The sequence below is a fragment of the Bufo bufo genome, chromosome 2, assembly GCF_905171765.1.
Source record: "Bufo bufo chromosome 2, aBufBuf1.1, whole genome shotgun sequence".
NCBI lineage: Eukaryota > Metazoa > Chordata > Amphibia > Anura > Bufonidae > Bufo > Bufo bufo.
The window spans coordinates 679,353,479-679,369,688 of record NC_053390.1 but is presented as its reverse complement, the minus strand read 5'-3'; the positions used below and the strand labels follow the sequence as shown (position 1 = coordinate 679,369,688).

At 44.0% G+C, this 16,210-nt stretch overlaps 1 protein-coding gene across 3 annotated transcripts in view; it reads left to right on the top strand.

Moving 5' to 3' along the window:
• DDX60 (DExD/H-box helicase 60) overlaps nucleotides 1–16,210 on the top strand; it is a 460,164-nt gene that overhangs the window by 306,027 nt on the left and 137,927 nt on the right. For all 3 annotated transcript variants that reach the window (XM_040418645.1, XM_040418646.1, XM_040418644.1), the window contains one exon: nucleotides 10,688–10,831. In XM_040418645.1, coding sequence (XP_040274579.1) covers nucleotides 10,688–10,831 — 144 coding nt within the window. The remainder of the gene's footprint in view (nucleotides 1–10,687; nucleotides 10,832–16,210) is intronic.

Here is a 16,210-nt window from a genome sequence, read left to right as displayed (position 1 = left end):
GTTTAGCAGTGTCATAGGAACCGGTCTCAGCAGGATGTCTCAAATAACTCAATCATATCAAAACTACGGTTCAGTACCTAACTGGGTATACGACAAACGGAAATGTGTAATACCACACATAAACATAATGGGAACCCTATCATAAAGGCTCGGGGCTGCTCAAAAGATGCGACCCTACCAACGTTCGTTTATAAGGGAATGGGTTCAGAAATGGCATAAAGGGTGGGATCCCGTGCTCTGCACGGTATAGAGTAACCAAACCCCTATCCCCCTTAAGTAAATACCCAGGGGTGTGTCGGTATGATATACCCTAGATATGCTAAAGAATACAATTGGACCAGGGATACTAGAGCCACAGCCATCGCCCCCCTCTGTCAAAAGAGAGACCACCGATGTGTGCCCTTGCCTGGTCTGGGTCCCACCGCCAAGTGGAAGACCCCTACCGCGCTTATCCCCATTGTCTCCTGTAAATATAAAATATTTTGTCATATTCTATATAAGCATCACCCTACGCCACCGAACCTCGATATAGCCCGCATACATAGAACAGCTCCCCAAGTAAAAAATTAGGGTTTGGTAAATCCACCCGTCATATGTGTGGTCCACATCCGTCACGCATATCCAGTCTATGGAATCAAGCCTAACACACAATTCGTGCGATAGTATAATGAACCTGCTGGACGGCTCCCGAGTCACTGCTCCCAAAACATCTTAGTCCATCCCTCACCCATATCTCGCAAGGCAGCCTTATCTAAATGATATTACTTTCCTGTTGATGTGTCCGTGGTGACCGGCGTCCTTACATTTAGTTATACGCATTTGAAATAATACTAGATGAAAAGCACCACACGGAATGATATACTTTCTCTGAAGGACCTGGGGTTACTATGACAGTGATTAGACGCTTAGGCGCGTCATCTGTCAGGTGACCAATAGTAGCGTCACTGATCACATGATCATACAGTTGATCATGTGATATATGTGAATCCCGTCTGAACATTCGCGCAGCCGCAGTTGTATGCGGAAGACGCCGCGCATCATGGACACACTATGGAGTAACAGCCCACGCTTGGTAAGCCTTATATTAATATACACTGTGGTTGGTAGATTGTATTAATCATATGATTGTTTGTACCTGAGAGGAGGCGGGTTTATTGTCGGGAGCACACCCACTGATTAATTGGTATGAATCAGTACCCTTATATAATATAATGTGAGTCACTTGTAAACTTGTATGTAGCTTGATAAAGACTATTGTCGAAACGTTGCTGCTGAATTTTTGGTGGATTAAAGAACATTGAACTAGCTTTTGGAGTGCCGTGACCTTCTTCATTTTTACTGGTATTTTGGGGGTCTCAGAGGCCGAGACCTGACGCCACGAGCACCGCCGCACAGTCTCTTGAGTGCTTTCAAGTAAGTGGTGCTGTCCTACCATTCATTTTTTTTTTTCAATATGGGAACCACATTTGCCTTGTGCCAGTCACTTGGCACTGTATCAGTCCCTAGAGAATCTTTAAATATTATAAATAGGGGCACAGCAATGACTGAACTGAGTTCTTTAAGAACTCTTGGGTGTAATCCATCTGGACCCGCAGCCTTGTTCACATTTACCTTATTTAACTTGGACCATATCTACAGTTATCCAGTTGAGTTAGTACTGGATGTACTAACAGCCCTGGCACTACCGATATCAGCTCCTTTTTTCTTTTTTTGTATATACAGAGCTAAAAAAAAATATTAAGCAACTCTGCCTTTTCCTTATTTTCAGTGACTAACCCTCCTTTACTGTTATTTAGGGTAACCTACCTGCTCAGACCTTGGTTTAGCATTTATATATTTAAAGCATTTTTGGGGATTTGTTTTGCTCTCTTTTGCCACCTGCTGTTCGTTTTGTATTTTTGCAGATTTTATCTCTTTTTTAAGGATTTTATCAAACCCTTTGTAAACTTCAAAGGGTACAGATGATCCCTCAAATTTGCCCCTTTTTTGCCATTTATTACCCTTTTTACAGTAGCTATAAGCCATGGAGGGTTTAATTTTAGCAATTTATACTTTTTACCTACAGGAATAACTTTTGTAGTATAATTACTCAATGTGGATTTAAAGCTCTCCCAATTAGCCTCAGTATTATTATGTAACAGTAACTGCTCCTAGTCTATGCCCTGAAATGCTGCTCTCAACCCGGGGAAATTGTTCTTTTTAAAATTCAGTGTCTTTGCTCTGCCTGACAAAGTTTGCTTCTTATAGTTTAGGGGGAATATAATTATATTGTGGTCACTATTACCTAGTGTTTCTTGAACAGTAACATTACCAACAAGCTCTGCATCATTAGAAATTACCAGATCCAACAGAGCATCGCTCCTGCAGCAAGTTGAGGAATCTTCTCCCCTTTGCATTTGAGGCAGAACCATGACCCCAGTCAATTTCCGGGAAGTTAAAATCTCCCATTATGACCACTGTACCAGCCTGTGCAGCCCGCTCTATTTGGTTATATAGATGAGCTTCTATCTTCTCTGTGATGTTAGGGGGTCTATAGATTACACCAAGTATTATTTTTTTCAGTGTTTCTATCCCTTTGTAATTCCACCCATAAGGTTTCAACATCCTCACCATCCTCACCCACATTTCCCTCTTTCACACTTGCCTTCAGATAACTTCTCTCATACAGGCACATGCCACCACATATTCTATTGACCCTGTCTTTCCTAAATAGTGTAGAACCCTGAATATTAACAGCCCAGTCATGACATCTACATCTAAGTGTTCCTCTAGTATCATAGCCTCCAGCTCCCCCATTTTGCATGCTAGACTTTTGGCATTTGTGAAAATACATTTTAAATTACTGTTACCCATAAAGTGAATATCTGTGATTTTTTTTATACCTTGGTTGATATTGTTGGTATGTAACTGGTCCATGTTACCAGCAACTCTGTGGCGAAACCAACCTCGCCACTGGGTGCTGGAGAAGCCTGGTTGCCAACCTCTTGCCCCAGGATTATGGGCCCTCTCATTAGCCCATGCTAAACTTAAACCCCATGGCGATTTGACTGTGTTTGTGGCATCTGAGCGCTGTTTGGATATTGAGCGCTCAGATCCAAGCCATCTGGGGATATGTTAAATGTCTATGCTTACTGTAATGGTTGGGACATTGTATATTTGAATAGTGATTTCTGTCCTATTGTCTCCACGTGTGTATTGGCGATTTCCCTTTGTCCTGAGAGATAATTGAATTACTCCTGGGTTGTCTCCAGGACAGAAGACATTGTGTATTCTCCTGCCTGTGATAATTACATCAACCCATTGTGTAAGGTAATTGTATCACAGGCAGAGGGGAGGATTTTGTGTGGGAGTGTTTTACTGTATTGTACGTGTTTATTGGTTTGTTTTTACAAAACCCTGTGGTACTAGTGTGTATCAATGTTATATAAGAACAATAAACTGTCCACTGCTTTACCCTCAACACGGAACTTGGTCTCGTTCTTGGGGGGATTCACTGTCTGCTGTTAGAGACTGATTGCTAGAAGTGTAAGCCGCTTGGGTGCGTTTCCTATTCGTCTGCTAGCAGCTATTCGTGAGGTTCCGTCCGGAGTTTGGAGCATTCCCTTGTATGCCGTTACAATTGGTGGCAAGCGGCGGGATCGTTCCCACAGCCCAGAAGGACAGCTACAAAGTAACATCATTTCCTGGAATTACAATTTGAGGGCAACGCATGTCCCAGTACAGCGACCCTGACAGCAGCAGGATGGAACCAGCAGTGGCATACGATGAGCAAGACCTGGATGGCCGGGATGCATTAAGGAAAGGCATCTGGTACCAGGCCCTGGATAGTGTACAATACCAGCGAGGCAAGAGTCTCCCCAGTGAAGAGCAGCGATTGCAGAAGCAAGTGGCCCTGCGGATGCCCTTCCTGGGAGAGCAGCCCCTGGAGGAATGGGTGAAGGAACTAGAGCACCGGGTATGGCAGGAGCTATGACTGGAGGATGCCTACCAGGCGCTCTGGTGGTATATGGCACAGTATATACCCTGGAAAGCTGAGCATGACAAGCCAGAGGGAGAGGAGTTTGATGATCCTGGCTTGTTATGGGAGTCCTTTGCAGAGCCTGACTTCGGGAGCCCTGCACAGTCCAGACTTCAGGACATTTTCTATGAGAGGGAGGCTAGGCAGGATTGAGATGACCCCCATGAGGTAGAGAAAGACCTGGCTCACCTAGCAACCCTGGAGTGGGAACTGGAGCAGGACTACCGAGATCTCTTCCACTCCATTGGGAAGGCTCAGCAGGACAGCAAGATGACAGACCCAGATCCAGACCCATTCAGCTGGGCTGATATTGTGGAGATTTACTGGGAAGAACCCCAGGTGGCCGGTGGAGGTGGGACTGAGGTCTCTCCACTGGTCCTGCAGGAAATTGGGAGCCCAGTCTCCATTCCCCAGCGGCAGGCTGAGTTACAGGGGGCAGAGACAGTCGGTTCTGTCCCCCAGCGGCAGAGTGTCCTACAGGGAATAGAGAGCCCAGTCTCCTTTCCCCAGCAACAGGACACTGTATTGGGAGCAGAGACAGTCGGTCTCCCTCCCAGAGGCTGGAAGTATGTATGGGAGAGGAGCTTGCTACCCCCTCTCCCCAGCGGCAATGTGATTTATTGAAAATTGGGAGCCCAGTCTCCATTCTCCAGCGGCAGGCTGAGTTACAGGGGGCAGAGACAGTCGGTCCTGTCCCCCAGCGGAAATGTGATTTATTGGGAATTGGGAGGACAGTCTCCATTCCCCAGCGGCAGGCTGAGTTACAGGTGGCAGAGACAGTAGGTCCTGTCCCCCAGTGGCAATGTGATTTATTGGGAATTGGGAGCCCAGTCTCCATCCCACAGCAACAGAAGGATTTGTTGGGAATTGGGAGCCCAGTCTCCATTCCCCAGCGGCAGCTTAATGTACCAGGGGGAGACAGTAAGCCCCACAACCGTGCAGATGGGACCATGGTCTCTGCACTCACAGCACAGGGGGTAAGGACAGTCGGTCCTGTCCACTAGCAACAGGGCTGTTTAGCCAAAGGTGGTTTATCTAAAGGGGAGAAGGTCGGTCTCCCCCTCCAACAATCAGACTACAACCAGGCTCCTTCCGTGGTAGCGCTGGCACCAGGGCAAAGTACCGCTGGTCTCTGCCCACTCAGCAACCCACCAAGGCAGTCTACCAGTCCCCCACACAGCCGTAGTGAGGCACATGGACATGGACAGGTATCTCCCTCGCTCAGGTGTAGTAACCATTTATTGTGGGTGGGCTGTACTGCTGTTTCTATTTTGTGGGTGGGCTGCTGGACTAACAAGGGCACTGACTGGCAGGAAGTCAGATACCCTGTTAGTCTATTTGGAAAAGGGGAGAAATGTGGCGAAACCAACCTCACCACTGGGTGCTGAAGAAGCCTGGTTGACAGCCTCTTGCCCCAGGATTATGGGCCCTCTCATCAGCCCATGCTAAACTTAAACCCCATGGCGATTTGACTGTGTTTGTGGCATCTGAGCGCTGTTTGGATATTGAGCGCTCAGATCCAAGCCATCTGCGGATATGTTAAATGTCTATGTTTACTGTAATGGTTGGGACATTGTATATTTGAATAGTGATTTCTGTCCTATTGTCTCCACGTGTGTATTGGCGATTTCCCTTTGTCCTGTGAGATAATTGAATTACTCCTGGGTTGTCTCCAGGAGAGAAGACATTGTGTATTCTCCTGCCTGTGATAATTACATCAACCCATTGTGTAAGGTAATTGTATCACAGGCAGAGGGGAGGATTTTGTGTGGGAGTGTTTTACTGTATTGTACATGTTTATTGGTTGTTTTTACAAAACCCTGTAGGTGGTACTAGTGTGTAACAATGTTATATAAGAACAATAAGCACACAGCTCTGGCTGTCCACTGCTTTACCCTCAACACAGAGCTTGGTCTCGTTCTTGGGGGATTCACTGTATGCTGTTAGAGACTGATTGCTAGAAGTGTAAGCCGCTTGGGTGCGTTTCCTATTCGTCTGCTAGCAGCTATTCGTGAGGTTCCGTCCGGAGTTTGGAGCATTCCCTTGTATGCCGTTACAAACTCTATTTTTCATCGGTGTACAGTTCTGCCCAGTCTTCTCCCTACGTTCCTCACTAACCCCAGCTCCCACTAAATCCCCACTGTCCCCTGCTATATCCCACTCTCTATCTATACTATATACTCCCCTATTAGTATGACCCCTTTCACTCCCCCCAGGTCCTAGTTTAAAAGCTCCTCCAGCCGTCTAACCATTCTTTTCCCCAGATCAGCTGCACCCTCCCCATTAAGGTGCAGCCTGTCCCTACTGTAGAGCCTGTAACTGACAGAGAAGTCGGCCCAGTTCTCCATGAACCCAAACCCTTCCTTCCTGCACCAGCTTCTAAGCCACTTACAATTTAACTCCCTAAGCTCCCGCTGTCTCTCTAGTGACACTCATGGCACTGGTAGTATTTCTGAAAACACTACCTTGGAGGTCCTGGACTTGAGCTTCTCTGCTAGTTCCCTAAAATCATTTTTAAGGACCCTCCATCTCCCCCTGACTTTGTCATTTGGTACCAATGTGTACCATGACTGCCAGGTCTTCCCCAGCCCCACCGAGCAATCTGTCAATCCGATCCGCAACATGCCGAACCCGAGCACCCGGAAGACAACACACTGTTCTGCATTCATGGTTTCGGCGACAGATGACCCTGCCTGTCCGCTTAATAATAGAGTCCCCTACCACCAGCATCTGTCTAAACTATGCTGCACTCCTTTTCCCATCCTTCCCACAACGGTCATCCTCCTGGTTGCTAGGATAAACGCCCTGCTACAGTGTTGTTGGCCCTGGGCTTTCATCCCTAATATCAGCCAAACAGGAATATTTACTATGGTGTTCCAGCTCAGGACTTGCCTCACTGGCACTTTTCCCTCTACCCCTTCTTCTAACATTAACCCAACTACTGACCCCATAATCCTGATTATGCCCTCCACCCACCTCCATTTCACTGACCCCAGCCAATACCTGCACAGTGAGGTCTAAGCCTCTCCGCAGGTCTGCAAGCTGCCTATTTAGATCCAAGATCTGGGCTTCTAAATAGGCAACATGCTTGTATCTAGTGCAAATGTCTTCACCCTAAATTGCTCTTCAAGGCATGCATACATTGCACAGACACACTTAGTAGCTTTGTCCATGGAGCACATGTTTAAATGGGGATGAACAGTAAAGAAAGAAAACAGTAAATATAAGTTTAGATTTAGACCCTGTCTGCTGTAATTGAAGAACTTGCTAGAATCAAGCAAACAACACACAAGGCAAATCTATCAAACTATAGTTTCTTGCTCCTTGTCTTAAAGGGACACTGACAGGCCAAATCAGCATATATAGTTATATATATGACATTACAGGTCTTATACAGTCTATTAAAAGCATCTAAGTATCCCCCCTGTCCACCTTATAAATACCAAAAACTAAAGTTTTATAACCTGCCTGTCTTGTCACCAATCTGCCCAAGGGGTGGCGTTTCATCTCAAAATGCGCCAGCCAGCCGCTCCCAACTGCCATTCTGAAGCCCCGCCCAGCTCATCAATATTCACTTCGCTGGGCGGCGGCTACAACTCTCCCCGACTCAAGATCCTGCGCATGGCCAATTCAATCCTCTGGGCACGTCCTCCGTCTAATCTTCAGCGCATGCGCCCGGCCGGGGTCACATCGCGCCTGCGTACAGACTGTCTGCGTCTTAGAAGCCGCTGCAGCCTCTGCTTTATGCGCATGCGCCGGGCACTTGAGTCGGGGAGAGTTGTAGCCGCCGCCCAGCGAAGTGAATATTGATGAGCTGGGCGGGGCTTCAGAACGGCAGTTGGGAGCGGCTGGCTGGGTGCATTTTGAGATGAAACGCCGCCCCTTGGGCAGATTGGAGACGAGACAGGCAGGTTATAAAACTTTATATTTCGGTATTTATAAGGTGGACTGGGGGGATACTTGGATGCTTTTAATAGACTGTATAAGACCTGTAATGTCATATATATAACTATATATGCTGATTTGGCCTGTCAGTGTCCCTTTAAATTCTGGTTCTTTAAACACCACTTATTTGCAAGCCCACTTAGTACAGCAAGCCCAGAAAGGGCCAAGTCATTATCTATATGAAAAAAAAATTCCTGTAATCTTGAAGTTTCTATGTGGAGGCTATAAAGCAAACCGTCTGGACCACTGTTAACAGCATATATGAGAAATAAAATAATCTGCAAACAGAAATATAAACATATTAGAAAAAAATGTGTCAGTTTGTATCTCTAAAGAGGAACTTTCGAGACACTCCTGAAATGCTTGTTTTAATAGCTAAATTCATTCTCTGTGTAATAGCAATTCTGGAACCTAATAAAGGAATGGCACAACACAGAGCCATAAGAATAGATGCTGTAGATCAGGCATCCTCAAACTGCAGCCCTCCAGCTGTTGCAAAACTACAACTCCCAGCATGCCCGGACAGCCTACAGATATCAGCCTACAGCAGGGCATTGTGGGAGTTGTAGTTTTACAACAGCTGGAGGGCCGCAGTTTGAGGATGCCTGCTCTAGATGCTCCAGAATTGTTATCACAGGGGGAATGCAACTTTTCCAAAAAAAAATCACATTACGCTCACAAACTGAAATATATTTTATTGGCATTTTATGTGATAGACCAACATAAAGTAGCAAGTATGTGTGAAGGGACACGAAAATGGTTTTCAAAATTTTTAATATATAAAAACCTGAAAAGTGGAGCACGCATTTGTTTTCAGTCCCCAGTAGCATGATGCCCCTAAATAAAATCCAGTGTGACCAACTGCCTTCAGAATTCACCTAATTTGTAAATAGAGTGCAACTGTGTATAATTTCTCAGTATACCTACAGCTGTTCTGTGAAGGCCTCAGAGGTTTGTTAGAAAACATTAGTGATCAAACAGCTTCATGAAAAGAATAGGATAAAGTTGTGGAGAAGTGTAAAGCAGAGTTTGGTTAAAAATAAATATTCCAAGCTGTGAACATCTCACCCAGTACTGTTCAATCCATCATTCGAAAATGGAAGGAGTATGGCACAACTGAAAACTTACCAAGACATGGCTGTCCTCCTAAACTGACAGCTCAGGCAAAGATAGCACTAATTAGAGAAGCAACCAAGTAGCCAATGGTCACTCTGGAGGAGCTGTGGAGATTCACAGATCAGGTGGAAGAATCTGTCCACAGGACAACTATTAGTCGTGTACTCCACAATTCTGGCATTTTTAAAAGAAAGCCATAAGACGTCCCATTTGTAGTTTGCCACAAGCCATGTAGGGGACACAGCAAACATGTTGAAGAAACTGCTTTGGGCAGATGAAACCAAAGTAAAACTTTTTAGCCTAAATGCAAAACGCTATGTGTGGAGGAAAACTAGCACTGCATATCACCCTGAACACACCATCTCCACCCACATAAAACCTGGTGGTGGCAGCATCATGCTGTGGGAATGCTTTTCTTCAGCAGGGACACAGAAACTGGCAAGAATTGATGGGAAGATGGATGAAGCTAAATACCTGGTAGAGGATGCAAAACACTTGAGACTGGGGCAGAGGTTCACCTTCCAGCAGGACAACGACCCTAAACATACATCCAAAGCTACAATGGAATGGTTTAGATCAAATCATATTCATGTGTTACAATGGCCCTGTCAAAGTCCAGACCTAAATCCTATTGAGAATCTAAGGCAAGACTTGCAAATTGCTGTTCATAGACGCTCTCCACCCAATCTGACTGAGCTTTTGCTATTTTGCAAAGGAGAATGGGCAAAAATGTCAGCCTCTAGATGTACAAAGCTGGTAGAGACATACCCCAAAAGACTTGCAGCTGTAATTGCAGTAAAATGTAGTCTAACAAAGTATTGACTCAGGAGAGCTGAATCCAAATCCACGGCACACTTTCTAGATTTTTTATTATTAAGAATTTTGAAAATCATGTATCATTTTCTTTTCACTTAACACATACTTGCTATTTTGTATTGGTCTATCACATAAAATCCCAATAAAATATATTTAAGTTTGTGAGTGTACCGTGAAAAAATGTCGAAAAGTTCAAGAGATATGAATACTTTTTCAAGGCACTGTAAATGAGTTGCCAAGCGCCAGTTCTGGTCCTTGTTGCCATATGACCAATCACATCCAAGAATAGCGAGAAATAAGAAACAGCACTCCAGACTATTTGCTTCAAATACTTAATCTATTTATTCCATGAGAGTGTCATGATAGTGACAGTAAAATCGTTACTTAGTAGAAATGTTTTGGACCTAGAGGTCCTTCTTAGGCTAGTCAATGCAATAAGGAAGAGTATGTAGCAACCTTGTCAACACAAAAATTTGGAGCTGTAGGGGAGCTGAGGGGTAGCGTCCTAAAAGTGAAAAAAATGAAGGTTTTTGAAATCTTCTGTAGGTGATGCATTTCCTTTAATGCCCCTTTTTGCAAGATTCCACCAAAATATAAAGGGCACAAGTTAATTGTGCTTTTATAGCCACCATTACTCTAGCCATTTTAAACTTGGACACAATATACCAGATTTCTATATAGTATGAGACAAACAAGCACTAAACTATTAGACTATTATTTACTTATTTATTGCTAATTATTTGACATAAATGACTAATAACATATTGACTTTTAATGCAATCTTTCTTTTAGATTTAATATTCATTTAGTAGAACATTTAGCAGAAATGCTTGATGAGCATCTAAGTGATAAGTGGGAAATGAAACAGACTGAGGAGGAGAAGAAGAATATCCAGAAACTTGAAGCAAGAGCAGAAAAATTAGAAAAAAGTCTTCAGTAAGTCTAGTGTCAAAGGTCTTATATCATGATGTGTTATTATGCAACATTCTTATGTATTACCCTGAAAAGCAACACCTGACTCTTGAGGACATGCGAAAACTACAAGCTGATGATCCCAATGTGATCCCTTGATGTGAGCTTAACTTTGCATTACATTGAAATCAATGCAACACATAGGGGGAGATTTATCATCGCCCTTGCACCTGAAAAGTGACATTAAAAAGTCGCAGGTGCAACTTTTTTTCAGTTATATGCCATCCTTGCCACTTTCCCTAAAGGGGGTGTGGCAAGGGTGGGGAAGGGGGCGTGGCCAGCCACCCCAACATATTTATCTTTATTTACTCAGCTCTGAGATGTCATATATTTTTGTTTAGGCAGACAGACTGCAGGAGCATGAGCCTAATTTATGATGATGCAAGCGCCTCATCATAAATTCCCCTCATACTCTGGTAGTGCAGGGGATTTCAAGACTGGGGCAGAAAGTGCTTGGCTTGATAAATTAACCTCATATTGCTTAGACCTTTATTTGATGTGACATGTAATTAAAGTGTTTGTGCCAAGAATGAAAATTATTCCCTATTCATAACTGATTGTTGGGGGTCATAACTGATTGTTGGGGGTCTTACTGCTGGGACAACCGCTGAGAATGCCGCTCCATTTATTTTCTATGGGTCTGCTGGAAATAGTGATTTGCTGTACTCGCCTATCTCTTGTAGTCCCATAGAGAATGAATGGAGCGGCAAGATGCATGCTTAACTGTGAATAGGGGATGCATTTCATACTTGGCACAACCTCTTTAACGGGAACCTGCCATCAACTTTATGCTGACCTCACTGAGTACAGCATAAAGTAGTGACAGAAATGCTGATTTCATCGGTGTGTCACTCATGAGCTAAAAGTAAGTGGTTGCAGAGAACCAGCTTTATAGTCATTACAGCACAGGACTTGAAAAGAGTCAAATCTACTTGAGAAGAGTCATAGTTATTCATAATCTCCTGCTCTCCTGCCCATCTGCTGATGATTGGCAGTTCTCTCCTAGAGAGAAAGGGAGAAAACTAGGTACAAGACTGTTAATCATCAGCAGGTGGGCAGGGAGATCAGGAATAACCAGGACTCTTCTCAGGTGGCGGTGACTCTTTTCCAGGCCCAGTCTGCAAAGATTTTCATGTTGGTTCTCGGCAACCACTTACTTTTAACTTTAAAATGAAAGACTGCTAAAATCCACTCACCTGTCTCTTCTTTATGCTGCTGTTTGTATGGGCAACAAAAAGTTGATGAAAAGTTCCCTTTAACTCCTTAAGGACACAGCCTTATTTCACCTTAAGGACCAGGCCATTTTTTGCAAATCTGACCAGTGTCACTTTAAGTGGTGATAACTTTAAAACTCTTTTACTTATCCAGGCCATTCTGAGATTGTTTTTTCGTCACATATTGTACTTCATGACACTGGTAAAATGGAGTCACAAAAATTCATTTTTATTTATAAAAAATACCAAATTTGCCAAAAATTTGGAAACATTTTCAAATTTCCAAGTTTCAATTTCTCTACTTCTATAATACATAGTAATACCTACAAAAATTGTTATTACTTTACATTCCCCATATGTCTACTTCATGTTAGGATCATTTTGGGAATTACATTTTTGGGGGACATTTCATGGAAGTTTAGAAGCAAATCTTGAAATTTTTCAGAAATTTTCAAAATCCAACTTTTTAAGGACCAGTTCAGGTCTGAAGTCACTTTGTGAGGCTTACATAATAGAAACCACCCCATTCTAGAAACTAAACCCCTCAAGGTATTCAAAACTGATTCTACAAACTTTGTTAACCCTTTAGGTGTTCCACAAGAATTAATGGAAAATAGAGGCATAATTTCACTTTTTTTGGCAGATTTTCCATTTTAATATCGTATTTTTCGCTCTATAAGACGCACCGGCCCATAAGACGCACCTAGATTTTTGGGGAGGAAAATAAGAAAAAATATATTTTTAACCAAAAGGTGTGCTATGTGTTTGGTGGGTTTGGAACTAATGGTGGTCTGTGGATGGCACTATTACTGGGGATCTGTGGATGACGGACACTGTTATGGGGGGGATCTGTGGATGACGGACACTTTTATGGGGGGATCTGTGGATGACGGACACTGTTATGGGGCGATCTGTGGATGACGGACACTGTTATGGGGTGGATCTGTGGATGACGGACACTGTTATGGGGGGCATCTGTGGATGACGGACACTGTTATGGGGGGGATCTGTGGACGACGTACACTGTTATGGGGGGATTTGTGGATGACGGACACTGTTATGGGGGGGATCGGTCGATGACGGACACTGTTATGATGGGGGGGATCTGTGGATGACGGACACTGTTATGGGGGGGATCTGTGGATGACGGACACTGTTATGGGGGGGATCTGTGGATGACGGACACTGTTATGGGGGGGATCTGTGACTGACACTGTTATGGGGGGGATCTGTGGCTTGCACTGTTACAGGGGGATCTGTGGCTGGCACTGTTACAGGGGGGATCTGTGGATGGCACTGTTACAGGGGGTAATCTGTGGATGGCACTGTTACAGGGGGGATCTGTGGATGCCACTGTTATGGGCTGGGGGATCTGTGGATGGCACTGTTACAGGGGGGGGGGATCTGTGGATGGCACTGTTATGGGCTGGGGGGATCTGTGGATGACACTGTTAGAGGGGTGATCTGTGGGTGGCACTGTTATATATGTGCCATGCACAGACCCCCCCAGCCCATAACAGTGCTATCCACAGACCCCCCAGCCCATAACAGTGCCATCCACAGACCCCCCCAGCCCATAACAGTGCCATCCACAGACCCCCCCAGCCCATAACTGTGCCATCCACAGATCCCCCCCCCTGCCGCCGCTCCAGTATACAAATATAAGATGTCTTATTCAATTAATAGTTATTAAACATGCCCCCTCACTCCTAATAGTACCTTACATCCTAACCGCTTCAGTAGAAGTTAGAACCCAGGCAGGCAGGCCGGGCGGCCGGCGCGTCCCTCACTGACGTCACTTGCCTGCGCCGCCTGCTTCATTCATAAAGTAGGCGGCGCAGGCACGTGACATCAGGGAGTTACGCTGCCGCCCGCCCGGCCTGCCTGCCGGCATTCTACTGAAGCTGTTAGGATGTAAGGTACTATTAGGAGTTGGGGGGCATGTTTAATAACTATTAATTGAATAAGACATCTTATATTAGTATACCGGAGCGGCGGGGCTATACTACACTGACTGCACCGCCCCGCCGCTATTGCCGGCCCCCAGCTCCTCCTCTCAGTCCCTCCCCGAGTCCCCGCTCGCTCATACATCGCAGCTTGCGATGTAAAACTGCAAGCATTCGCCCCATAAGACGCAGGGGCATTTCTCCCCCATTTTGGGGGGAGAAAAAGTGCGTCTTATGGGGCGAAAAATACGGTAATTTTTTTTCCAGTTACAAAGCAAGGGTTAACAGCCAAAAAAAACCTCAATATTTATGGCTCTGATTCTGTAGTTTGCAGAAACACCCCATATGTGGTCGTAAACCACTGTACGGGCACACAAAAGGGCGCAGAAGGAAAGGAATGCCATACGGTTTTTGGAAGGCAGATTTTGCTGGACTGGTTTTTTGACAGCATGTCCCATTTGAAGCCCCCCTGATGCACCCCTAGAGTATAAACTCCAAAAAAGTGACCCCATTCTAGAAACTACACCCCTCAAGGTATTTAAAACTGTTTTTACAAACTTTGTTAACCCTTTAGGTGTTCCACAAGAATTAATGAAAAATAGAGATACAATTTCAAAATTTCACTTTTTTGGCAGATTTTCGATTTAAATAATTTTTTTCCAGTTGCAAAGCAAGGGTTAACAGCCAAACAAAACTCAATATTTATAGCTCTGATTCTGTAGTTTACAGAAACACCCCATTATGTGGTCGTAAACCGCTGTACGGGCACACGGCAGGGCGCAGAAGGAAAGGAATGCCATACGGTTTTTGGAAGGCAGATTTTGCTGGACTGTTTTTTTGACACCATGTCCCATTTGAAACCCCCCTGATGCACCCCGTAGAGTAGAAACTCCGAAAAAGTGACCCCATTTTAGAAACTACACCCCTCAATGTATTCAAAACTGGTTTTACAAACTTTTTTAACCCTTTACGTGTTCCACAAGAATTAATGGAAAATAGAGATACAATTTCAAAATTTCACTTTTTTGGCAGATTTTCCATTTTAATAATTTTTTTCCAGTTGCGAAGCAAGGGTCAACAGCCAAACAAAACTCAATATTTATGGCTCTGATTCTGTAGTTTACAGAAACACTCCATATGTGGTCGTAAACCGCTGTACGGGCACACGGCAAGGCGCAGAAGGAAAGTAATGCCATACATTTTTTGGAAGGCAGATTTTGCTGGACTGGTTTTTTGACACCATGTCCCATTTGAAGCCCCCCTGATGCACCCCTAGAGTAGAAACTCCAAAAAAGTTACCCCATTTTAGAAACTACAGGATAGGGTGGCAGTTTTGTTGTTACTAGTTTAGGGTACATATGATTTTTGGTTGCTCTATATTTCACTTTTTGTGAGGCAAGTTAACAAAAATTGCTGTTTTGGCACAGTTTTTGTTGTTGTTGTTATTTACAACATTCATCTGACAGGTTAGATCATGTGGTATTTTTATAGAGCAGGTTGCCACGGATGCTGCGATACCTAATATGTATACTTTTTTATTTATTTATGTAAGTTTTACACAATGATTTCATTTTTGAAACAAAAAACATCATGTTTTAGTGTCTCCATAGTCGGAGAGACATAATTTTTTCAGTTTTTGGGCGATTATCTTAGGTAGAGTCTCATTTTTTGTGGGATGAGATGACGGTTTGATTGGCACTATTTTGGGGTGCGTATGACTTATTTATCGTTTGCTGTTACACTTTTTGTGATGTAAAGTGACAAAAAATTGCTTTTTTTACACCGTTTTTTTTTTTTTTACGGTGTTCATCTGAGGGGTTAGAAAAGAAATGTTGTGGAGTTGCACTCACCAGAACTTGTGGTCGTCCCGAATGCAACAGCCTGCCTGGAGTCCTAGATCCATCAGGGCTCCTGAACATACAGTCCAATAAATGAAGATGGAGGCAGCATGTCCGGTACAAAAAAATCCCTTTATTGGGAGCCGCTTAGGTGAACAAAACGTGCAAAAGGTAGTTACGTTTCGGCTAACACATATGAGGGGTTAGGTCATCTGCTATTTTTATAGAGCATGTTATTACAGACGCGGCGATACCTAATATGTATACTTTTTATATATTTATGTAAGTTTTACACAATGATTTCATTTTTGAAACAAAAAAAATCATGTTTTAGTGTCTCCATAG